This window comes from Notolepis coatsorum (assembly GCF_963971535.1).
Source record: "Notolepis coatsorum genome assembly, chromosome: 4".
Taxonomy (NCBI): Eukaryota; Metazoa; Chordata; class Actinopteri; order Aulopiformes; family Paralepididae; genus Notolepis; species Notolepis coatsorum.
The window spans coordinates 66361081-66387114 of record NC_140168.1 but is presented as its reverse complement, the minus strand read 5'-3'; the positions used below and the strand labels follow the sequence as shown (position 1 = coordinate 66387114).

Below are 26034 nucleotides of genomic sequence, written 5' to 3'. Positions count from 1 at the left end.
TCTTCACCAAGCTGCTGGAAGCAGAGAACCGTCTACACCCACTGCTGTGGGATCTACGTGCCCGTGGGGACATCACTCAAGCCCGTCTCTGTCGTACCAAAGGCACCACGGCTTTCACCTGCACGGCGCGCATCCTGGGACCAGGCTGCTTTTCCCCGCTGACTCAGGGAGTAAAACACCGTCTCCAGGTGCCTTGCTACAGCTCCGTGGACCATTGACATTCATAGAGCATTGCCCCCCCCCTGCTGGCTTACAATCGGTAGTACCCCCTTTCCCAGAGTACCATAGAGATCATCCTTAATATTCATTATTGATTTGCCTGCACATTCTATTTGCCTTATAAGCGCATCTAAAGTGACAAAGTAATGTAATCTAATATTCTTTATGTAATAAATATTGTAAACGTGTATTTTGTGTGGAAAACCGTGTTATTGTGGAAGTGTTCTAATCTAATATACTTGTGTACAGTATTGGCCAGTAGTACATAGACGGTAGTGATTTAATGATATCAATACTTGATTAATACAGTCAGGGAATTGTACCCCTCAGTTACAGATGCTCTGTAATAATCCGGATGCTACGCAGTTTGTTTTATTTCATTCGTATATATACAGCAGAAATGGCGTTTGATATAACGTGACTAGCCTTTAGCCTATTATCTAGCTCCCCAGAAAAAAACCGAGGCGAAAACTGCGATAAACCTTATATTCACGGCGCTATAAAATGACAACCAACCGATGGATTTTTTATTTTCTTTAAGCCATTATGAAGGCACGGTTTATGCACTCAAGTGACAATGAGAATGGACAGATAGCAATACTATAAAGTATATATATAGTTGTTAGAAAGTACATCGGTTTGTAAACAAACCTCTGTCCTCTGGCCTATAAATCAGCGCGACACGCTGGTCGTCAATGTGTTTAAAGAGCACCTACGGGAGGCTGCAATTCTAAACTGGCCACCGTAAATGTCCAAACTCCCCACCCCCTCCTAATAGACAGTCTCCTCCCCACCGCATGTATATATTCTCTCCCCGCCATATATGTATATTTCTCTCCCACCCACCCCCTCCTAATGTACAGTCCCCTCCCCGGCAGACTCCATTTCGAAACTGGCCCCTACAAATGTCTTAAAGGATAACTCCACTATTTTGGGAAATTAGCTTATTTAACATCTTCCCTGGAGTTAGACAAGAAGATGCATACCTTTTTTGTCTCTGTGCGTGTATTTTAGCTTTGGGAATAGATGCTCCGTTAGCATAGCTTAGCTTCATCACTGGAAGTGAGGCAGGACAGTAGCCTTACAGTGCCTTACAGTGTATTGCAAGGTCTGACATTGACCAAACTTGATATGCATGACCTTGGTGGGCTTTAGGTCAACTCCTGAAAAGGGGGTCAATGTCAGACTTTGCAATCAAAAGTTAGGGGGCTAATAACCCTTGCCATAATTTCAGTGCGCCCCTAACTTTTGATTGCAAGGTCTGACATTGACCCCCTTTTCAGGAGTTGACCTAGAGCCCACCAAGGTCATGCATATCAAGTTTGGTCAATGTCAGACCTTGCAATACACTGTAAGGCACTGTAAGGCTACTGTCCTGCCTCACTTCCAGTGATGAAGCTAAGCTATGCTAACGGAGCATATATTCCCGCACATATAACGCACAGAGGGCGGTTAGGTGGCCGAGCGGAGATTGCGTTCGTCACCAGCCCCGGAGCTGAGCTGGATTTGCCTGTTCGAATCCAGCTCACAGCTCCGGGGTTGTCACCAGCTTGGCTGGCCGTCTGCACTGATACAATTGGCTGTATCAGAGGGTGGGAGAAGCTGGCGGGGTGGGTCCGGGTCGTTGTAAAACAGCGACTCCTACAGTTCGGTCGGGGCGCCTGCTAAGCGCGGATTGGACGTGAGGGGGATAGTGTGGTCCTCCCACACGCTACGCCCTCTCAATGAGAATCCGCGCTGCCAGGTGAAAAGAAGCGGTGATTGGCTGGACGTGTGTCGGAGGAAGCACGTGGTAGCCTCCACTCTCCCAGATGATCTGACTGTGGGGGGTAAGTGCGCAGCGACCAGGAAGGGACTGGGAATTGGCATACGACTAACATTGGGATGGGAGAAAATCGGAGGAAAATGGAGGGGGAAAAAAGACAAAAAAATAAAAATGCACGCACAGAGACAAAAAAGGTATGCATCTTCTTGTCTAACTCCAGGGAAGATGTTAAATAAGCTAATTTCCCAAAATAGTGGAGTTATCCTTTAACCCAGTTGTACAGTAAATGACCAAGTATGGTTTTGTCAGTATTCCAGTGTACAGTGTGTGTGTCCCTACCCAACCCCCCCCCCCCCCCACCTCCAATGTACAGCCCCCCACCCACCCAACCCCACCCCACCTACCCAACCTCCTCCAATGTACAGTTTCTACGTCAAATGTATATACACTCTTTTTCTGGACACTTTTTGTATCACAAACCGTACTGTATTTGCAAATCTGGTAAGTCATAAATGTATAGATGTAGCAGTACTGTCTATCTGTATGTCGTGTGTGTCATATATGTTTTTTTTTTTTATCAATTTTCTTTATTATTATTCACATGAAACAAGACAACACAATAACCACAATCACAATACTCAGAACTTCACAGAAAATAACAGAAACAATAATAATACAGAAATAACAAATTATAAAGACAAAAAGAAGGGAAAACAGAATTCAACCTATTAAATTTCAAGGGGTACTATCTAATAAATAATAAATAATTGGCCTTTCCCAGTATTCAGCACCGTTTACCGGCCGTGTGGCCCTATATTAATAAAACTATATCTCTAATTTCCAAAAGGCCACTCTCCCAACCCACCTCACAACAATCACCCTATGTGACAGATGCCACCGGGTCACACAGTGGTTGGAGCCCAGCCTCAAAACGGCCTAAGGTCCTGAGGAAGAAAACAAAACAATGAGCCTTCTTGAAAAACAAAACCTACAGAGGTGTTCCATAGACTCACAGGAACCGTTTAAAAGTGTCCAAATAGTGAAGAAATAGCTAAATAGCTGCCCCCCCATAAAATCCCTAGTTAAATTCAAGACATCACAAAAGACAAGACAGACAAGACATTTCCTCCTCCCCCTCCCACGAGACCGCCGGACTCCCCCGAACAAGCACCCCAACCCCGCTCAGCCGCACACGGCGGTCCTGACCTTCTCGGCTGTTGCGAACCATAGGTCAATCCCAGCCTGCCCCACCCCAATCACCCGCGCCGTGGATATCTCAAGATAAATCACATCCAACAGTGTTAGGGACCAGTTAATCACTGTGAGCTTCTCCGGCTCCTTCCATCTCATTGCTATTAGCTTCTTCGCCGCTGTGACGCCCGCTAGGACAACCCTTTTCAGTTGTACGGACGCGGGTAGTGTCGTTATATCGTTCAGGAGTAGCGTAACAGCTGTGAATGGGATAGTTAAGCCACACAAATCTGAAAGTTTGTCCGTTATTGACCTCCAGAAGCGGGCCACTGGTGGGCAATCCCAATACATATGCATATAAGTGCCAGCGGCCCTTTGAGAGCACAAAGTGCACCGAGAGTCGGTTACCAGTCCCATAGCAAATAGCTTCCTAGGTGTAAGATAGGTCCTATGAATATAATTAAAATTAATTTGCTGGTGATTGGGGTTGCGGGAAGACAGTGCCACATTTGCCCAAACATCATCCCAGTCAAACTCGGGGTCCAACTCCGGGATATCCACACGCCAGATTGTATCCAATGACAAATTTTTATACGTGGATTGAATTAAGAGCGTATAAAAGTCTGAGACAAACCCTCTGGAGGTCGTCCTGTCCACTATGAGCCTGAGGAAGGGGTGTGGTTGCAAAGCTTGAGCCCACGGCACGCCATGCGCCCTCAGCGCTGCGTTGAAGGTAAAGAAAGAAAGACTCGCCGGGAAGATCATAAAATTCTCTTAAGTCCTGAAACGCCCGAAGGCCGTTCTTATCATAAATATCCTCCAGAGTATGAACTCCCCTCCTTTGCCATTGAGGAATACTAACCGGCTTATGCCCAACAAGTAGTTGCTGATTGTTAAAAATTGGAGAGTCCAGGTGCCATGGGCATTTAACCCCACACGACTTCTGTACATTACGCCACGTTTGGATCACGTGAGTTATGATCGGTCCATACCTCAGTCGGCATTTCGAAATAGGGACAGTGGAGTACACTACATCCTGCAATCTTAGCGGTGAAACCGCCGCCGATTCTAAGGTGCGCCAAGATACAGCCTCAACAGGGTCTAGCCAGCACATCAGAGGTCTCAGTGAAAAGGACCAGAAATAAAGCTTAAAATCAGGGATTGCGAGGCCCCCATCTTGTTTTCTACGTTGAGTAGTAGCCCTTTTGATTCTCGTCGTTTGTTATTCCAGATAAACTTAGATACCATCGATTGTACCTTGCGCCAGTGGTCTATTGGAGGGGGCAGGGGGAGCATTGAGCTAACAAAATTTATCCTAGCAGGACGTTCATTTTGATTATGGAAGCCCGGGCTTGTAAGGAGTTAGGAAGGGACGACCACCTGTCTAGATCCTGGCGTATTTTATCATACGTACCCGTGAAGTTGTACTTAGTAGTTTGATTCAGCGTGGGGAATATCTCTATGCCCAAGTATTTAAAATGTTCTACTATGGGGATATCAGCTGGTAGTCGTACCGCCTTGGCCAGCTCATTAAGAGGTAGGCAGGCTGATTTGTTCCAGTTAATCTTAAAGTGGAAATGAAGCAGTGAGCAATGTGATCCTAGTTTGTTTGTTGTGTACCTTGTGTAAGACAGGGTTCTATAATCAAATGTGAAATCTATCTTATTTGTCTGAAAAATCAAATATAATATCCCTGTTTTCAACATGGGCGCCGCCATTTTGTTGCTGACGTCATGGCTGACGTCATGGAGCTTGTTTGGTGTATACACTGCTGGTTAGTTGCCTATAGTGAATGAATGAAAACTTTATTTAACAGATTGCAGAATGGGTACAATACAGTACGGCTCAATACATACAATTGTTAAGGGGATGCAGACCTGAGAAAGACGTTTGTCTTGTTTCCATCAGGGTCCCCCATTTTCAATTCATATAGACATATATGACATACATGACATACAGATAGTCAGTACTGCTACATCTATACATTTATGACATACCAGATTTGCAAATACAGTACTGTTTGTGATACAGAAGGAGTCAAGAAAAGGGAGTATATACATTTGACGTAGAAACTGTACATTGGAGGAGGTTGGGCGGGGGGGGTTGGGTACATTGGGATATTGACAACCATACTGGGTAATTTACATTGGAGGTGGTTGGGGGGGGGGGGGGGGGGGGGGGGGGGCGGTGGGCACACTGTATAAACAAGTAACACTGTACATTGAGGGGGGGGGGGGGGGGAGGAGACACTGTACAAACAAACACAATTGTACATTGAACTATTGACAAAACCATACTAGGTAAATGACTGTACATTGGAGGGGGTTGGGTTAGGATATTTACAGGGGCCAGTGTTGAATTGCAGTCTCCCGTAGGTGTCCCTTGAGAGAGGTTTTGAAAGTGGGTAGTGATCCACATTCCTTTACAGCTTTGGGTAGGGCGTTCCACATTGATGTGGCATAATTGCGAAACGTGTTTAGTCCCTTATTTGAGCCGAATCTGGGTTTAACATGATTTGTGGAGCTCCCTCTGGTGTTGTGATCGTGGTATTCACTGACCTTTGGGAAGTATTTTGACATGTACATGGGTACCTTGGTCGTGTAGTGTATCTTGTAGACCAGGCCCATTGCAAGTTGTTGTACTCTGTCGTCTACTCTAAGCCATCCTAGGTTGTCAAAGTGGGCAGGGGTGAGGTGGGTTCTAGGAGTAAGGTCAAGCAGTAGTCTGACCAGTTTGTTTTGAGATGTTTGTAATTTTGTTTTTAGCGCCTTTGAGGTGCTTTGGTACCATGAGGTGCAAGCATAGTCGTAGCATAGTCGTAGCATAGAATGGGTCAGTCAATAAATAAAATGTTGCCTACAAAACAACAGGACCGCGGTGGTTCTGTTTGTATTGCTCCTGGCTGTTCAAACTAATTTTACCATGTGAGAGAGAGGAAAGTTGGTTAATTTCCACAAACTACCAGTGAAAAAAACAGTGTTGTTGGCATGTTGGCTCAGGCTGGCTGCACTCAGGCGGCGTGATCAGCCTGTTGGACAGGGAATGAAGATCCCCAGAGAACACTTCATTGCCTCGGATTATGTTGTTGGGGGTGGAAGGTTTGTCCAGAAGACCACTAATCAGCTGAAGCCTGATGCGGTTCCCTCGGTCTTCGACAGACAGACCGGCGTTAGCTCTCGGGAGCGATCGCTAGCTAGTTGGCACCAGCCGGGGACCGGCGTTAGCTCTCGGGAGCGATCGCTAGCTAGTTAGCACCAGCTGGGGACCGGCGTTAGCAACCGGGAGCGTCGCGGAGCATTCAGCCTGCTGGCTACCTAGATCCACTTCAACCAGCCGAGCGTCGGGAGCTCCAGCAGCTTGTCGATGTGCTAATAGCCTGGAGCCAGCTACCGTTAGCTTGCAGAGGCTCCAGCACACCGACAAGCTGTGTAGCCAGCTACCGTTAGCTTGCAGAGGCTATTAGCACACAGACAAGCTGTGTAGCCAGCAGGCTGAATGCTCCGCGACGCTCCCGGTTGCTAACGCCGGTCCCCGGCTGGTGCTAACTAGCTAGCGATCGCTCCCGGTTGCTAACGCCGGTCCCCGGCTGGTGCTAACTAGCTAGCGATCGCTCCCGAGAGCTAACGCCGGTCCCCGGCTGGTGCTAACTAGCTAGCGATCGCTCCCGAGAGCTAACGCCGGTCCCCGGCTGGTGCCAACTAGCTAGCGATCGCTCCCGAGAGCTAACGCCGGTCTGTCTGTCGAAGACCGAGGGAACCGCATCAGGCTTCAGCTGATTAGTGGTCTTCTGGACAAACCTTCCACCCCCAACAACATAATCCGAGGCAATGAAGTGTTCTCTGGGGATCTTCATTCCCTGTCCAACAGGCTGATCACGCCGCCTGAGTGCAGCCAGCCTGAGCCAACATGCCAACAACACTGTTTTTTTCACTGGTAGTTTGTGGAAATTAACCAACTTTCCTCTCTCTCACATGGTAAAATTAGTTTGAACAGCCAGGAGCAATACAAACAGAACCACCGCGGTCCCGTTGTTTTGTAGGCAACATTTTATTTACCGACTGACCCATTCACTATAGGCAACTAACCAGCAGTGTATACACCAAACAAGCTCCATGACGTCAGCAACAAAATGGCCGCGCCCATAATGCTAAATGCTTCAGAAATGCACACAACAAATCGTTTTTTCTTAGAAACTGCTTATTTTTATAACATGATTTCTTCTGTGGCTTATCTAAATACTAATGTGATGCTATGAATATGTATTTATCGCACTGCTTCATTTCCACTTTAAAGCCTGACATTTTACCAAAGTCGTCGATTATTCCCAATAATTTTGTGGCCGACCGGGAGGGGTCGTCCATAAAAATCAGCAGGTCATCCGCATAGAGAGCAATTTTGTGTGGAGTATTATTGACCATTATGCGGACGATGTCCTCCGATTGCCTAATAAATTGGGCCAATGGTTCGAGGGAAAGCGCGAACAGTCCTGGGCTCAGAGGACAACCCTGTCTAGAAGATCTGGAGACTGGAAAGAGTGTGGAACAGTTTTTGCCTGTCAGTATCATCGCAGACGGCGAGGCATACAGGACTTTAATCATATGAATAAAACTCTTTCCAAGACCCATAACCTCAAGTACCTTCCACAGGTATGACCACTCAAGTCTGTCAAACGCCTTCATGGCATCCAAAGACAGAACTGTGGACGGAGCTGTATTGTCTTTACTGTTATCGATTACATGCAACAGCCTCCTAAGATTATCTGCAGCCAGGCGCCCCGGGATAAAACCAGTTTGATCGCAGTGTACCAATATCCTCATAAATCTCTGCAGGCGGCGGGCCAGCACCTTGGCAAACACTTTTAAATCGGCCCAGAGAAGACTCAAGGGCCTATAGCTACCACAATCATTGGGATCTTTGTCCTTCTTGAGAAGTAAGGAAATCAACGCCATGTTGACAGAACTCCCCTTGTTCGATAGCATAATTGATCATATCGAGCATCAATGGACCCAATTGGTCCCAGAAAGCTAAATACACCTCGGGTGGAATACCATCCCAGCCTGGTGCCTTACCCCTCTGCATTTCAGCAATCGTCTCCCTCAATTCCATAAGAGTGATCGGTTTCCCCAGTTCCTTGGCCTCTTCCTCAGAAATGTGGGGTATCTCAAGCCCGCCAATGAACGATTCAAATTTAGAGTCGTCGAGACTAACCTCTGAGCTATATAACTGTGAGTAAAACTCTTTAAAAGTGTCATTGATCTTTTTCGAATCAGTAGTGACTGTACCCTGTCTCGTCTTGATCGAGGGGATATCCGAGAAATGATCATTCGAGCGTATTTTCATTGCCAATAGATGGCTAGGCCTGGAGCCATGAAAGTAGTAATTTTGTCTTGTCCTATGTATCAAGAACTCAGACTGTTGTTTAAGTATGGAGTTTATTTCTTTCTTGACTATCTTACGTTGTGTGTTTAGTCGTTCACTATAGTTAGTTTGCAAGGATGCGTATAGGTCTGCATATAATGTTTCCAGTCCTTCTAGTTTTTTTTACCGGGATTTTTGCAAATTGGAGGCGAAAAGTGTGACATGACCCCTGATAAATCCTTTCAATGCGTTCCACAGGACCCTAGGGTCTTCGACCGTGCCAACGTTGATCTGCAAGAATTCAGCTAGTTTACTCCTGAACTCAGAACAGAAATCATCGTTCTTTAACAAGGTTGAGTTAAAACGCCATCTGGGAGCTCTCGTGGAGAGCCTGCCAAAGGTTGCCGTAAGGAAAATCCCCTTGTGGTCCGAGAGAGCCAGGGGAACCAATGAGACGTCGAAACTATCAAACATATTAGGGGACGCGAATGCATAGTCTATTCGAGAGAAGGTTTTGTGTCTGGCTGACAGGTGAGAGTAATCCTTGAGGGTGGGATTGGATATGCGCCATAGGTCTGTGAGCCCAGTGTCCTGGGCCCACATCCTGAGGGCCTTAGAGGACCGTTGTTGGTCGCTTGTTTCAGAGGACCCCGACCTATCCATCTCCGCATCCCAGCACGCATTAAAATCGCCACCCACAATGAGAGCGTATCCAGTAAGTTCCAACAAATTCTTCGTGATTGTATTAGAACGCTGAATCAAATGTGTTAGGGGCATACAATGCTATTATTGCCATCTTCCTATGAGAGAACTCAACTTTTGCTATAGTAATCCTTCCCTCCGTGTCCGACCACACGTCCAGGACTTTGATATCAAGGTTACGTCTTGTAACTATGACGACTCCTTTCGTCTTATCATCGGCTGAGGATGAGGAGATAACATGATATTGTCGATTTGCCAGCCTTGACACATCACCTACCAATAAATGCGTCTCACTAAGGAGAGCAATGTCAATATTTCTCCTCTTCAATAACCAAAGGACACTGGCACGCTTGTGAGGGGCGTTAAGACCTCCAGCGTTCCAAATTAAAATATTCAATTTAGCCATGGTCGAATTTGTCTAAATGCGGAGAACATACCAGTGCAGCTAGGCTGAGGCTCGAGGTGCTGATCCAGGCGGGCCCAGACGGTCAATCTCAGGAGTTCAGAGGAGGAACAATCACACACATATAAGACAACAGTACATAAAACACAGAACAATACCACCCCAGTTACAACCCACCCTCCTTCTACTCTAAACCCTAACCCACCCGTCCTATTATTAACCCTCCTATACCCACTCTCCAATCCCCCCCCTATGCCCCATCCACCAGGCCACGTGAGCGGATCGGCGCGGCCGAGAAATCCGCTCTTCGCTCTTTAAAGCTTGGTCCGCTCCGCTAATCGATCATGTTGACCCCGCCCCCAAGTCGCTCTCCGCTCGCTCCCCGCTCACCTTGAATCGAGCCCCGCGCCAGATCGCTCGGCAGATTTTTTATTTTTTTTTGGAGCATGGTGTAAATGAGCTCAAACTACAACAGTCTACACCCCCTGGGCCCCTTAACAATTGTTTGTATTGAGCCGCATTGTAATTGTACCCATTCTGCAATGTTAAATAACGTTGTTTATCCATTCACTAGCTATATTAAGCGATGATAGGCTAGCCGAGCCACAATGCTATGGTCGCTGCCATTAACGTTAGCATGTAAGCTAACGTCAACAACAATGGCGTCGATACTTTTTCTAACAGGAGTGAGTGTGGGCGTCTCTACAGTGACAAAGCCTGAACCGGATATCACAGGTTCACCCTTCTCATTGGTTGAAAATGGCCTTCATGTTTGTACATCGCCATCTGTTGCTTTGGCATTGTACTGCATGTATATTACATCAACAGTGTTAAACCACTGTGAGCGACCTGGAGTGGATTGGAGCGGAGGAGAACTCTCGCTCCGGACGTCGCGCCGACCCATTTTAAAACCCACTCCTCGCTCACGTCAAAACCGCCCGCTCCGCGCCCCGCGCCGCTCACGCTCCAATCCGCTCACATGGCCTGCCATCCACTAAGGATGGTCATCTTCCTCTCATTACCCACTGGAGTCATGGATCCAATAAGACGCTCTCCACTCCGACCCCCCTCTAGATAAACCCCTGATTAAACCCCTGATTAAACCCCCACTATTCCTGTTACAAAGGGTCAGATTAAACCGAATATATATATTTATTGCCTGAGATCCCATGTATAATATTTGTATATCGTTTGATATCCCTTGTATATTCTTTGTACATATACACGGAATATCCCTTTACCTGGTACAGGACAGACCATAATATTCGTTCTCCTATTGGAAGCGATCCCCTAGGCGCCAGTGACTTACCCCTAGAGCTGACTTGAAAGCTACCGACACGACATGCCTTGACTAGCCCCAGCTCCGCGTAGGAATACGGCTACCGAAAGCAGAGCGGCACTATTTATCCACGGTACATATAAATAGGGCGCAAGAAATGTAGAATTCCTCTTAGTCCCTTGTCCCGTTCAGTCTCGTTCAGTTCCAGTTATCCAAGCGACGTCTCACCCACTACGCAACGTGTGGTGACGGAGGGCTCGTATTGCCCCAAGATAGAGTCTCGTGTTATCCTAATACGTTCGTTTAACGTATCGTTCGCTATTTACGAGTAAGCCTTCATTACGAGTCAAAGACCACGTGAAGTGGGTAATTGTGTGTCTACATAGAGCACTTATTGCCGCGTGCTAATAGGATAGTAACGTCAAGTTCAATTGTGAACCACCGCGCACCACGGAGGATACCTACACCGGTGATTGCAGAGCCACCAGGCAGGATTATTATTCTTCATTCTTCACCAAGCTGCTGGAGCAGAGAACCGTCTACCCCACTGCTGTGAGATCTACCCATGCCCGTGAGGACATCACTCGAACCCGTCTCTGTCGGAGCAGAGACTCCACGGCTTCATCTGCGGCGCGCACCCTAGGATTACAGCTGCTGCTTTCCCCGCTGACACAGGGGTGATATCGCCTCCGTGGACCCTTGACTTGTATAGAGCATTGCCTCCCCCTGCTGGCTTACAACCGGTAGTACCCCCCTTTCAGTATCTCCAGTATCTCTCCTGAGTACCATAGATAATTACTAATATTCATTATTGACTTGCCTATGCACATTCTATTTGCCTTATAAGCGCAATTAAAGTAATGTAATAATACCCCTTTGATGTAATAAATATTCTAAACGAGTATTTGTGTGGAAACCGTGTTATTGTGGAGAAGTTCTCATCTGATATACCTGTGTACGGTACGGCCAGTAATGTACATAATACGGTAGTGGTTTAATGATACCAATACTTGATTAATACAGTCAGGGAATTGTACCCCTCAGTTACAATTCCAATAAACACAAATAAAAATAAAAATTAATCTCAATAAAGATATCGGTCGAAAACCATGGAAAAAATAGCCATTATTATATAATAACTCAACATCGACTTCCGGTATGAGAGCGGAAGGGTAGCACGCATGCGGTGAGGCTCCTGGTCAAAAGAGTGAAAAACGGAGAAATAAAGACCCGAAAAGTGATTAAAAATGAAAAAACTTTGTTCCTTTAAACGGAACCTGAGGAGAGGAGTAATCACGTTAATCAAAAACACAGTCAAATTTGAATTGATCAAGGAAGTAAGAGACAAGGAGGGAAGGTTTGTTCTGGTGAAGGGAAAAATGGAGGGTCAAATGTAGGGCTGTCTTAAATACTTCGAAGCTTCGTTCGATGGCACAAGCTTCGAACATAAAAAAAAATCGAAGTTTAAAAAAAAAAAAACATTTCAAACATTTTTTTTTCAATTTTTTTTTTTACTTCGATTTGTGTGCGTGTGTGTGTGTGTGTGTGTGTGTGTGTGAGAACTACCCATCCCAGTTAGGACAGCCGAATCCCGTCCAATCTTTCGCCGTTGACTAAAGACTCACTTCTTCAACCATTATCTGAAATGATTAAAAAAAAAAAAAAAATAAAAAAAATCTAACCGTGACTAACCTTACTGTCATGCACTTTTCCTAATAAACTAACCTACACTGTAACACGCAATACTTTGATAAACATTGTTACTCAGCTGATAGAGTTGTACCCTTCTTGCTGTCTTGTCGTACAGAACTTGTAAGTCGCTTTGGATAAAAGCGTTGTGTGTGTGTGTGTGTGTGTGTCTGTGTGTGTGTGTGCGTGCGCGCATGGGGCCATTGGGTGGGGCCGGGGGACAAATACACTGGAGGAAAGTAACCCAGCTCAGCACTGCCCAAATTATATCATCACTATTGCCTGTTTGAAGGATATCATCCTCAAATACATATACACCTACATGCCTTGTAGAATTCCACACATAAGAAAGAAAGATACTGGGATGAATAAACAAAATAGGAAATAAAATGTAGATAAGGTGCTACTGAGATGTTTTGGTGAGTTCTTAGTTTTTTTGTGGAAGTTGCCCTTCTTAAAAATGCATGAACATTCACTGATAATTGGTCTGTAGTGGAGTCTACAAGGTCTACATTGCCGGACCATGTAGAATCCGGACCTTGTAGACTGACATAATTCTGTGCATAGTTTAGTCTACACAGGCCATATTTCAAATAATCAAAATCTTACTTCATTCATCTTAAACATTCTTGATTTGGGGGATTGGTAGTTCCCATGAAATCTGAAGTTGTTCAAACGACAACAGCGATCCACCTTGAATTAAATCACACAGCCGAGTGAAACCTTGTTGGCTCAGTCACGAAAGGGGCTACTTAATTAATTAATCCAACCCACTTTATTTATAGAGCACATTTAAAAACAACAAAGTTTATGAAAGTGCTGTACAAGTCCCACAACATAAGATAAAAAAAATGATTACGTTAGTGAATGTTTATGCACCCCCAGAGAGTGAGAGGGATTTATATGAGACCATTTTTTATATGATAGTGATGGAACTAGAAGGGATATTGATATGCGGTGGAGATTTTAATGTAGTACTGAATCACGACCTAGACACCACGAGTACTAGAAAAGGACGGGCACCAATCAGTAGATATATGAATATTCAGATGACGGAAATGGGAATTACAGATGTTTGGAGGGGGATGCACGCCATGGACAGGGAATACACACATTACTCACACCCGCACGTGACATATGCGAGAATAGACTACTTTTTGATGACGACGGGGGACAGTTACAGGGTATGGGAGAGCAGAATAGGAGTAGCGGACATATCGGATCACAGTGCCATATATCTGACAGTAGATCTAGAAGGGAGACGGAGGAACACGATCTGGAGACTAAATGTAGGAATATTAAATAACAAGGGGGTGGTGAGCAGGGGAGGAAATTAGGCCACTTTACTCGCCAAATGCGAGTATTTTTTACGTTTGGCGAGTAATTCATGAAGAGCACTCGCCAGTCTGGCGAGTACTAGTAATTACAAAACAAAACAAAAAAATCATTCTGCAATCTGCTGATTCGCTCACTGGCACAAGCCGAACTCTGACTCCCCCCTTGATTCCTCCCATTTGCGCCTCATAATAATCCAACCATAACCAATGAACATCATCGTTGTACAGATGCGCTCTAAGCTCCTCCAATGAACACTCATTTTCTAGAAGATGCCGCCCATCTAGGGGAAGTGGACAGATCACTGCGCGCGGACCTACAGACTCCTGCCACCGGCTTGACAACGTAGACAAACTTAGACAAAAACACATCAGTGGATGAAAATAATTTCATGTAGAGTCGTCGCTTTCGGATATCAGTGCGGTCTGTCTGACATGGGGGCGAACAACAGCATGCGACGCGTCTCCTTCGAGTCGGATGAGAATGACAAGTCAACCAGCATTAGCCGGCTAGCTACCTAGCATGTAACAAGCTACCATAACGCGCGTTCAACATAGTGGACTATACTGAGCGGCTTTGCTTAAATGCAGCCGAGTGACATTTTATTATTACCGGGTTTCCCCCCATATCACCACTCGCCCATATGCCCTTCACAACGGTGATGTTGTCATACTTGGCATTCAGAATACACCTGCTGAACCCCTAGCGTTGTCGATTCGGTTCCAATGTATTGTCATCTTACAGCACAAGTACAGTACAACCAGAATACATTTGGCATACAACCAGAGTGCAAATGTAACAAGTCAAGTTGTTTTATTTAGCTATTACATTACAGTGAAATGCTTGGTTCTTTCACTGCCCAACTCAGTCCAACCTAGACCAGCCCAACCCAGTCCAACCTAGTCCAGCCCAGCCCAGCATCTTTCACTGCCTAGTTCAGCCCAACCCAGTCCAGAATAGTTCCCTCTTTCATGTTAATATGTGATATCCTAATATTTTGAAGAGTAGAGACAGTGTGATTAATACATGTTGTATGCTAATATTGTGAAGAGTAGAGACTTATTAATGTTTTATGCTAATAAATATTTAAAAGAGTAGAGACACGGTGTGATTTTTACTATGATTGAAAATCAATTTAGACGAAGACATACAAAGAAGTAATTATCACAATTAGCGATTTTTTTTGGCTGGTAAAAAATCAGTTTGTCTGGTAAAAAAAAATCAGATACTCGCCAGTTGGCTGGTAAGCCAAAAAGTTAGTTTCCTCCCCTGGTGGTGAGTCAGATCAAGGAGGAGATAGCCAGGTATAAGGAGGAAAATGACAACGGGGCGGTAGATCCGAACATTCTATGGGACACGCTGAAGGTGGTGATAAGGGGGAAATTGATGGAGAAGACAGCAATGCTGAAGAAGGCCAGAAAGGAGACATATCACAATCTGATAGGGAAGCTGAAGAAGCTAGAGGGGAGACACCAGATATCAAAAGAACAGGAAACGCTCGGAGAAATCAAAGAAGTAAAGGCCAGGATAAATAGGGAATTATTGACGGAAATAGAAAAGAAAGCGAGGTTCATGAAACAAACGTACTATGAAGGGGGACCAAAAGCGACCAGACTGTTGGCTAGGAGAATTAGGACGCAACAGAAGTTGAACACGATACACACAATAAGGGATACAAAGACTAATGAAATATTGAGAGACCCAGCTGAAATAGAGAGGACATTTAGAGAATACTATGAGAAACTATACACACAGCCAAAAGCAGCGGGAGAAGAGGAAATAGAAGCATATCTGGAGAAGCTAGAGTTACCATCGATAGGGAAAGAACAGAATGAAGAATTAAATAAAATAATTACGGAACGAGAACTGGAAGAGGCAATTAGTAGAGCTAAAAACAACAAGTCTCCGGGGAGCGACGGATTCCCATCGGAATTCTACAAGACATTTGGAACGGAATTAGCACCCATGTTAGGGGCGGTGTTCAGACACACGATGGAAGAGGGAAAAATGCCCCCCTCGTGGAAGGAAGCCATAATCACCACGATACCGAAGGAAGGGAAGGATAGGGAATTATGTAGTAGTTTCAGACCTGTGTCCATACTCAACGTGGATTACAAGATGTATACATCGATAATATCAAAGAGATTTGAGACGTTTATGCCAGACATTATAGATGAAGATCAAACTGGATTTATTAAAGGGAGACAGACACAGGACAACGTGAGAAAGACATTACACATAGTAGAGGAGATACAAAAACAAGGTGGTGGCGCGGTACTGATTAGCCTAGATGCAGAAAAAGCATTCGACAGTGTGAGCTGGACATTCTTATATAAAACATTGATGAGGTTCGGACTGAACGGGAGGGCGATGAAGATGATCAAGGCGCTATATCAAGAACCGACAGCGAGGGTTAAGGTGAATGGCAGCCTGACGGATATAATCAGATTAGAGAGGGCTACCAGACAGGGATGTTGTCTCTCACCAACGCTCTTCGCCGTTTTCATAGAACCACTGGCACAACTGATCAGACAGACCGAGGACATTAAGGGAGTAAGGATAAAGGGAACGGAATATAAACTAGGCCTATTTGCGGACGACGTGATAGTATACATGAAGCAACCAGACAAGAGCTTCCCGGCACTGATGGATCTACTGAAGGATTATGGCCACTACTCAGGATACAAACTAAACGTGACAAAGACACAGACCTTAGCATGGAACTATACCCCAACGATGGAAATTAGGGAACAGTACGGGATAAGATGGGACATGGACAAGATTAAATACTTAGGGGTGAACATCACGAGAGGGGTGGGGAAACTGTTTGAGGCGAACTATACACAGATAAATCAGAACATCAAGAGAGACTTAGAGAGATGGACAGTAATGCCCTTGGACTTCAATTCAAGAATAGAGGTCATTAAAATGAACATACTATCAAGGTTACTGTACCTATTCCAGGCACTACCGATACAAATACCACAGAATCAATTCAGGGAGTGGGACAGACTGATATCGAGGTTCATATGGGCGGGGAGAAGACCACGGGTCAGATATAAAACACTACAACTACCAAAGGAAGAGGGAGGGATGGCAGTACCCAGCCTACAAGATTATTACTATGCAGCACAACTGAGAGCAGTGACGTGCTGGTGTAACGACAGATATGAGGCAAGATGGAAAGACATTGAAAAAGAAGGGGAGGGATACAAGGTACAAGCTCTGGTGGGAGATAGGGAACTATTTAAAGAAAAAGAGGGACTATTAGATCCAATCACCAAATGCACCTTGACCATATGGAACAGAGTAGTAAAAACACACAAATTGGAGAAGCAGTCAGGGGTTCTGAGATGGGTAGCACATGACAAGAGATTCAAACCAGGGAGGTTAGACCATGGATTCAGAAGGTGGGAGAGGGGGGGGGGGGGGGGGCAACAGCGATATGCAAAATGATAGAGAAGGGGGAAATGCAGACACTACAAAAATTAAAGGAGAAATTTGGACTAGAAAACAGGGACCACTTCAGATATCTACAGGTTAGAGACTACTACAACAAAGAAATAAGGGGGGCCAAAGACGAAGAACAGAATGGAATAATAAAGATGATAGTATGGGCATACGAAGGGGGGCAAGGAAGAGTAATATCAGCAATATACCGGGCTATAATGAACAGCAAGGGACACACGACCGATTACATAAGGGAGAAATGGGAGAGAGAGCTAGAGATAGAAATAACAGGGAAGGAATGGGGGAACATATGCGAGGTGCAACATTCAACAACAGGATCGAGGATATGGAAAGAGTTTGGATGGAAAAACATAATCAGATTCTTTATAACCCCAGAGCTGAAGGGAAAATATGCACCAACACAAAGAACATGCTGGAGGATGTGTGGGAAGGAGGGGGCAAATCACACGCACATATTCTGGGGATGTCAGAAGCTGAAGGGGTATTGGGAGGAGATATGGGAGGCAATGATCAGAATATTAGGATACGGGTTACCACAAACAGGACTGGTGCTTTACTTAGGAGACCTGACACACGAGGGAATACAAGGGGGGGACAAATATTTAATAAAGATAATGTTGATAGCAGCCAGAAAAGCAATAACAAGACTGTGGTACAAAGAAGACCCACGACAATAGCACAATGGGTAGGAATAGTGGAAGAGATACAGGATATGGAGAGGATAACACACATGCTGAGGTTACAGGAAGAGAAATTTGGAGAAAGATGGGAAAAGTGGGAGGATTACAAGGGGAACGAAAACGACATCACAGAGGAAGAACCAAATACACCACAAGAGGGCGAAGGGTAGGGGAGCTCCAGTAGCTCACCGCGTATCTCAGCGCTATTTCGGCGTCGGGGACAACCGTGCGCATCACGGATCTGGGGTACACGAGTTCGACTCCCGGACTCGCCGTATTTTCTCAGAGTGTCTTCCCCTGATCTATATCCCATTCAACCTGTTTCTGTCGGTCATGCTTGACCAGAAAAAGCGATAAACGCTAAAAAATGAAGTTTAAAAAAAATAAATGCGAAGGGTAAAGAGGTTCAAAGAGGGTCTCTGAACCCATGTCACACACTTAATGTTTTCTAATTTTATTTTTGTTTAAGATATGACAATTGTTTTATGTTTTTTATTTGCTTAAGTCAGTATTTTTTATTTTTAGTCTTTTGGGTATTACATTTTTTCTTTATAATTTATGTCTGTTTAATAGTGTTGTTGAAGTTATTGTATATGTTGTGTTGTTTGTCTATAAATGTTTAATAAAAATTTAAGTTAAAAAAAAAAAAAAACTCAACATCAACCCTGTGATCATCTACTTCCGAGTCTTGATTGATTGATTGAAAACTTTATTAACAGTTTGCAGAATGGGTACAGTACAGTACAGCTCAATACATACAATTGTTAAGGGGATGCAGACCAGAGAAAGACTTTCGTCTTGTTTACATCAGGGTCCCCCATTTTCAATTCATCGTAACATATATGACATACATGACATACAGATAGACAGTACTGCTACATCTATACATTTATGACATACCAGATTTGCAATTACAGTACTGTTTGTGATACAAAAGAGTCCAGAAAAAAGAGTATATACATTTGACGTAGAAACTGTACATTGGATTGGGTAGGTGGGGGTGGGGGGGGACTGTACATTGGAGGTGGTTGGGTGGGTGGGGGGGGGGGGGGGTAGGAGTGGGGGGGGGGGGGGTTGGGTAGGAGGGGTGGGTGGGGGACACTGTATAACTGTCTGCGTATCAATGTCGCAACGTTATAGCATAAATGGATAAAGGAAAATTCAAAACAAAATCAAATTAAAGCATACCAGCAGATAGTCCAAGGCAGGATCGGATCTCAGTTAAATTGCGCATACAGATGTCATTAAAACAGCGACAATAAGAAGAAAAGGAAAGAGGGTTATGGCTAAAGTGCAAGCGAAGCTAAACCTGACCCAATCTGTTATCATATATTTTGTATGTATATTCGGTCGAGAACCATCGTGAGCCTTGGCCCTAACATGAGACAACTATAATGGAAAAATAGCCATTATTATATAATAACTCAACATCAACCCTGTAACCATCTACCTCAGAGTCTGCGTATCAATGTCGCAACGTCATAGCATAAATGGATAAAGGAAAATTCAAAACAAAATTAAATTAAAGCATACCAGCAGATAGTCTAAGGCAGAATCGGATCACATTTAAATCGCGCATACAGATGACATAAAAACAGCAACAATAAGAAGAAAAGGAAAAGAGGGTTATGGCCAGAGTGCAAACAAAGCTATACCCGACCCAACCTGTTATCATATATTGTAAATGTATATTCAACCGACCTTCTACTATTGGAGCCCAAAGCTCAAAACATCCTGGATATAAAAATAAAAGCATACAAAATTAGTTAAGGACCCGATCACCATTGAATTGTGCAAACCGATGTCACTTTGAACAGCAACAGCAACCAAAATACGTAAACATTATCGGGTCACGAGTGTCTCGACGCAGGCGATAGACACAGCCCGCTAGCCAGCCCGAGGCCAGCGCGTAAGCTAGTGATGAATCCGGCTAGCACGCTAGAATCTGTCATGTACATTGTTCAGTTAGCTCGTTAGCCTCCATAGAGCTCGGATGGGCAGCAGATAGTTAGCCTGTCTGGGCCTGATAACAAGCAATTGTGAGTAGTCCGCCCTAACAATGTATTTAGGTCCACAACGCCAAGCCACTCACCCGACCAAGCTATCAAGCCACCGTCTCGACCAACCCCCCGAGATATTCCTCCGCTTTGGCCAACGACCAAAATGAGCGACGGTCATCGCCCTTACATAGACAATCAGACAATCTTGCGGGGGCGAATAGCGTAGGCCTCAAGCCCAGTTTCCATAGCTTGGCCATGACCAGTTTGTATTCGCCCCTCTGTGCCTGAACCTCCGGTGTGAAGTCCTCGAAAATGGCCACTTTGTGATTGTCGAGACCCAGATCCCCCCTTCTGGCCCGGGCCGACCGCATGATGAGTTCTCTCTGCTGTAACCTGTTTAGCTTGACAATGATGGGCCTCGGCTCCTTGCTCACATCAGGACTGGTCTTGCCCGCTCTGTAAGCCGACTCACATAAGGGCGGTTCGGGAAGGACATCTTTCCCCAGTATTTTCTGCAGCAGCTCCGGCATGTTCTCCGAGAGACGTCCTCCCTCACTGCCCTCCGGTACACCGACAATCCTGATGTTGTATCGTCTCTCCCTGGACTGCATTTCCGCAATTACCGACTGTAATTTGGCGACGTCAGCCTGCCTAGCCAGCAGGGAGGACTCCAGGCCCGCCACCCTCTCGCCCTGTCGAGAGGCCTCAACCGTTAGTGAAGCTAGTTCGTTAGCGTTAGCTGCAGCGACAGCGTGTAGCGACTCCATCTTTTCTCTCAACGGACCTACCGCCAGCCTGATTTCCTCCGACATTGCCCGATGGAAGGTATCAAAAAGTTCCGCCTGCGCTTTCATTTGTGCATCAGCGAAGCGTACCTCAAAGTCCGCATGGAGTTTGGTCACGGCCGAGAGAATTTCACTTATCTCAGGCGAAAGCGAGGACGGGCTCGGTGCTATTTTGTCGGCTGTAGCGTTCATGGCTCTGGTTCCCTTCGACATCGTGAAAAGTTGAAAAAAGGTCGATGAAAGTAGTAGATGCTTGACCACTCAACAAAAAGACCAATAACAAATATAAATAAAATAAAGACTAGTGGGGTGACAGTGTTTTCCGCACGATAATAGGGAGCTCCCGTGAAACACGTCTCACCCCATGAACGCCTGGCTCCGCCCCCCCGTGTGTGTCATATATGTTATGATGAATTGAAAATGGGGGACCCTGATGTAAACAAGATGAAAGTCTTTCTCTGGTCTGCATCCCCTTAACAATTGTATGTATTGAGCTGTACTGTACCCATTCTGCAATCTGTTAATAAACTTTTCAATCAATCAATCATATGTATATACTCTGTCAGGATCTATGAGTAACAGTACTGTATATTTGAATACCGTATATGTCACAAATGTATCAGTACTAAATACCTATATGTCCCTATGCCATAAATGTCATGTATGCTGAGTATGTCTTAAATGTCGATATGAAATGAAAATGGGGGACCCTGATGTAAACAAGACAAACGTCTTTCTCTGGTCTGCATCCCCTTAACACTTTCAGCGCCACGCCTGGTTTTCCATTTTACCGCTTGAATGCCACCATCGGCGCCAATGTTAACGTTAATATCGCCTAATCTATGTTTTAAATTATGGCTATGTGTCTAATCTGCCCATCGCATTATCAAAGACTATTTTCCAGTCAGTGCTGTGAAGGCAGATTGTTTTTTTATCGCGTCGTTGCCGTTTCAGAGCAGTTAGAAAAGCCCCCGTTTTGATATAAAAAACAGCTCATTCTGGAGCATTCTATGAAAATCGTCTTTTAGTGGAATATTCCACAACGTTGATATTCGTCTGCCTTTTTATGAATCGTTTTCAAATAAACGCTAGATGATCAATATTATACGTGCACGCACGCACATTACGGCCGCGCACTGATAATCGCTCCGTTGATTTCCTCACTGACTTTTACAGTGAAACCGAAAGAAGACATTTCACAAAACAGCTTATAACTTCATCAAACTTACTCTGATTATCCTACCACTGATAACATAGAGTCCTTACCTGACATCAGATGGTATCCAACTGGTATATTCCAATTCCTGATCACCATTCGAAAAAATCGATACGTGTATGGATCCAACGCGATACAGTAGAACTCCATGATCCGCGGGGATCTGAGGCTCCAGAATGAACTCTAGTAACCCCGGCTGGATCAGTGAACTGGAAAATGTGGAGTACCGGATTTTTTTCCCCATTCATTTTCATTGAGTCCATTCCAAAATCACTTATGTCATCTGGGAGACGACAGGGGGCGCTTTTTTCCACAGTGATCGCCGGCGCCCCTCGGCTATACTCGGGTAGGCTCGGGTGATGCAATAATTTTTCAGATCGCAAAAAAAAAAAATAATAATAATTCCGAGAAATCTTGTGAGTGGCATGCAACCACCTATTAAAAAACCAGAGAAATCTCGTGAGTGGCACTGAAAGTGTTAACAATTGTGTGTATTGAGCCGTACTGTATTGTACCCATTCTGCAATCTGTTAAATAAAGTTTTCATTCATTCATTCATTCATTCATTCATTCATTCACCCAATGTACCCAACCCCCCCCACCCAACCTCCTCCAATGTACAGTTTCTACGTCAAATGTATATACTCCCTTTTCTTGACTCCTTCTGTATCACAAACAGTACTGTATTTGCAAATCTGGTATGTCATAAATGTATAGATGTAGCAGTACTGACTATCTGTATGTCATGTATGTCATATATGTCTATATGAATTGAAAATGGGGGACCCTGATGGAAACAAGACAAACGTCTTTCTCAGGTCTGCATCCCCTTAACAATTGTATGTATTGAGCCGTACTGTATTGTACCCATTCTGCAATCTGTTAAATAAAGTTTTCATTCATTCATTCATTCATTCATTCATTCATTCATTCATTCATTCATTCATTCATTCTGTCTATTTTCTATTTAATTTAATGAAATAATAATTTTTGTCCCCTTTCCCTGTTACCCTTCGAGATACCCTTTTGTCCTCTTGCCAGGCCGTCATTGTAAATAAGAATTTGTTCCTAATTGACCTGCCTGGTTAAATAAAGGTTAAATTAAATGAAAATAAAAAAGTATAACGCTAATCTCCATGTTTGGTGAAATAGATGTGTTGCACTTGAATGTGATTTGTTACAGAATGCCCGTAAAGCAGTAGATCCAGAACACCACAATGGCACAGACGCAGATGAGCCGCTGCTGAGGGAAAACCCCAGACGCTTCGTCATCTTCCCCATCCAGTACCCCGACATCTGGAAGATGTACAAGCAGGCGCAGGCATCCTTCTGGACGGTAGAAGAGGTGGGTTGATGGAGAATATGAAACGTGGGTGTGGAGGAATATAGCCGGAATAAGGATGTACTCAAGTCAAATATAGACTTAGTTAACATAGGTTTATTTAGCTCAAACAGAGTATCAAAGTACAAAAGTTAGGCTGGATGACCCCAGGATGACCCACAGGCTTAGGCTGCGGTTACACCTTTCGTTTCATTTTCGTTTCATTGTCATACGCGTTTCGCCGCGACGTCCTGCGCCTCGAGTCACACTTTCGTTTTTTTTTTTTTTTTTTTTGTCACCTGAGCACACTGATGTAGTACACTGCCAAAGCAGTAGGTGGCAGTAGGTGGCGAACATGAACATTTTTTTTTGTCACCTGAGCACACTGATGTAGTACACTGCCAAAGCAGTAGGTGGCAGTAGGTGGCGATACATTCACTGTGTGTTCTGCCTGTCATTTGTTGATGAAACAAAACTAACATCAACACAAGTGACCACCAAGAGCGGATAGTTTAGTCTAAAAAAAGATCGGTAGCATTGTTAGCTGCATGCTAACGTCAATGGAGTATGCCATTATAACAGTATAGCATTGTGGCTAGAAGCTAACGTTAGCTCACGCTATTTAGCCAGCACCAAACTGATGATATCGAGAGCTATCAGTAATTAGATAACATTAGAGACAACGCTGTGTGTATTAAACAAAGGTGAATAGATGACTGGGCCATTTTGTTTAATGCTTGTTAAGTTGAAAGAGGAGCTTTGAGCTAACAGGATCTGATAGCTCACGTTAGCCAGCTGCTCATGCAATCGGTAATGCTAGCAGAATGAATGGATGTAAACTTTATTTAACATATTGCATATGGGTACAATACAATACGGCTCAATACAAACAATTGTTAAGGGAATGCAGACTGTTGTAGCTTGGACTGGGATCCTTATAACAATAACTTGACAACACATGGTAGCTGCAGCTATTTGGGACAGCTCTGCCTCTGTCCCAAACACACACACACACACACTCTGTTGTCACCGGAAGGGCACGCAGATGGTATCTACTGCGCATGGGCGTTTTCGCAACAACGGCTCATGCAGACTACTCGCTGTTGTCGGCGCGTTTTTTAGCGGTTCTCCAAAACGCAAACACAATTTAGCGTTTCAGCCGTATCCACAAAAAAACGCCAAAAAACGCATTTCTGTGTAATAGGGACATGAAACGTATTAAAAAACGTATAAAAAAACACCAGTCTAACCATGGCCTTAGTGTCCTCTATAGAGCTCCTGAATCAAGTAAAACGTAGGTCTTTATAGTAAGAGAAAGGGGGTCGTGCCCAGGTCAAAGGGGTTGTGCCCAGGTCAGAGATACGGCAGATTGGTTTGGGCAAGTGAAGGAGGGAGGAGGGGGTAGACATGGGTTGGGGAGGGCTGGAGAGGGTTGAAAGGGGGGAGGTGAGAGACAAAGGGTGACTGATTGATCAGGGGAGACAAAAGGGTTGAGCTAGGAGGGGGGGATGGTTTTAGGTGAGTTGGGGAGGGCTGGGGAAGAAACATATTAATTCCACATGGGTCATGGAGATTGAACCTGCATTGTTTTTCGAGTGCACCCCAGTTTTCTGGCTCCTCCATGGTGGTGGCAGGCTAGTGTCGGTATAAAATATACATGCATAAAGATCACTACATTTGTTTTGAGCACATAGCTAGTTGCTAGACTGAGCCGAAAGACTAAAATACTGAAGATAAACAAATGATAATAATAAACTTGTACACCGCATACTGTATGTGCCTTTAACTCGCACACTGCGTTTGATAAAACACAGCCAGGTTGACCAGTGGCTTGTGTTGATACTCTTCCAGGTGGATCTATCTAAGGACCTGGTCCACTGGGACAAGCTGAAGACTGACGAGCAACACTTCATCTCCCACATCTTGGCCTTCTTCGCTGCCAGTGACGGCATCGTCAATGAGAACCTGGTGAGAGAGAGAGAGAGAGAGAGATGGGTCTAATATACCCGTCGCTTATCAATGACTTGCTTGCAGTCAACATGTACGAAACGGATTGTTTTTTCATTGGTACATTTCTGTTTTATACCGTTTTGAATACGAGTATAGTTTTGGAGATGTCTAGTAATTCCAGAGAAATTCCGCGATAATAGCTCTTTAGTGGAATACACAAAACACGTTGTCATTTTTCGGCTGATTCATGAATAGTTTTCAAATAAACGCTAGATTATCGATAGTATATGTGTACTTATGCACGCTAGAGAAGCGGGCTGAAAAATCTATTATCCATGCCGTGGTCAGCACTAACGTTACGCACACACACGCTGCGATGACGGAGAAAAAAACATCTGATTCACCCAAGACTGGTAAAATAGAGTCCTTACCTCACATCAGATGTTCTGCAAAAAGATTAATCCAATTCCTGATCGCCATTCCAAATATTGATCGCGTTTATTGATCCAACGTTATAGCACCAAAACACATAATCAACGCTGCTCCGAGCCTCCCCAGTGAATGTGGTAACAGCTACTGCTTGCCCGAGAAGGGAAACCCCGGGGGCCAGAGTTTTTTTCTGATGCACAGTCCCACCCAATCCAATCCAATGATGTGCAATACCATCCGG

The 26034-nt window shown here is 44.7% G+C and overlaps 1 protein-coding gene across 1 annotated transcript in view; it reads left to right on the top strand.

The window, feature by feature from the left end:
- rrm2b (ribonucleotide reductase M2 b) overlaps positions 1-26034 on the top strand; it is a 50287-nt gene that overhangs the window by 2649 nt on the left and 21604 nt on the right. The window contains exons 2-3 of the mRNA XM_084312399.1: positions 23277-23438; positions 25266-25382. Of these exons, the coding sequence (XP_084168525.1) occupies positions 23277-23438; positions 25266-25382 (279 nt within the window). The remainder of the gene's footprint in view (positions 1-23276; positions 23439-25265; positions 25383-26034) is intronic.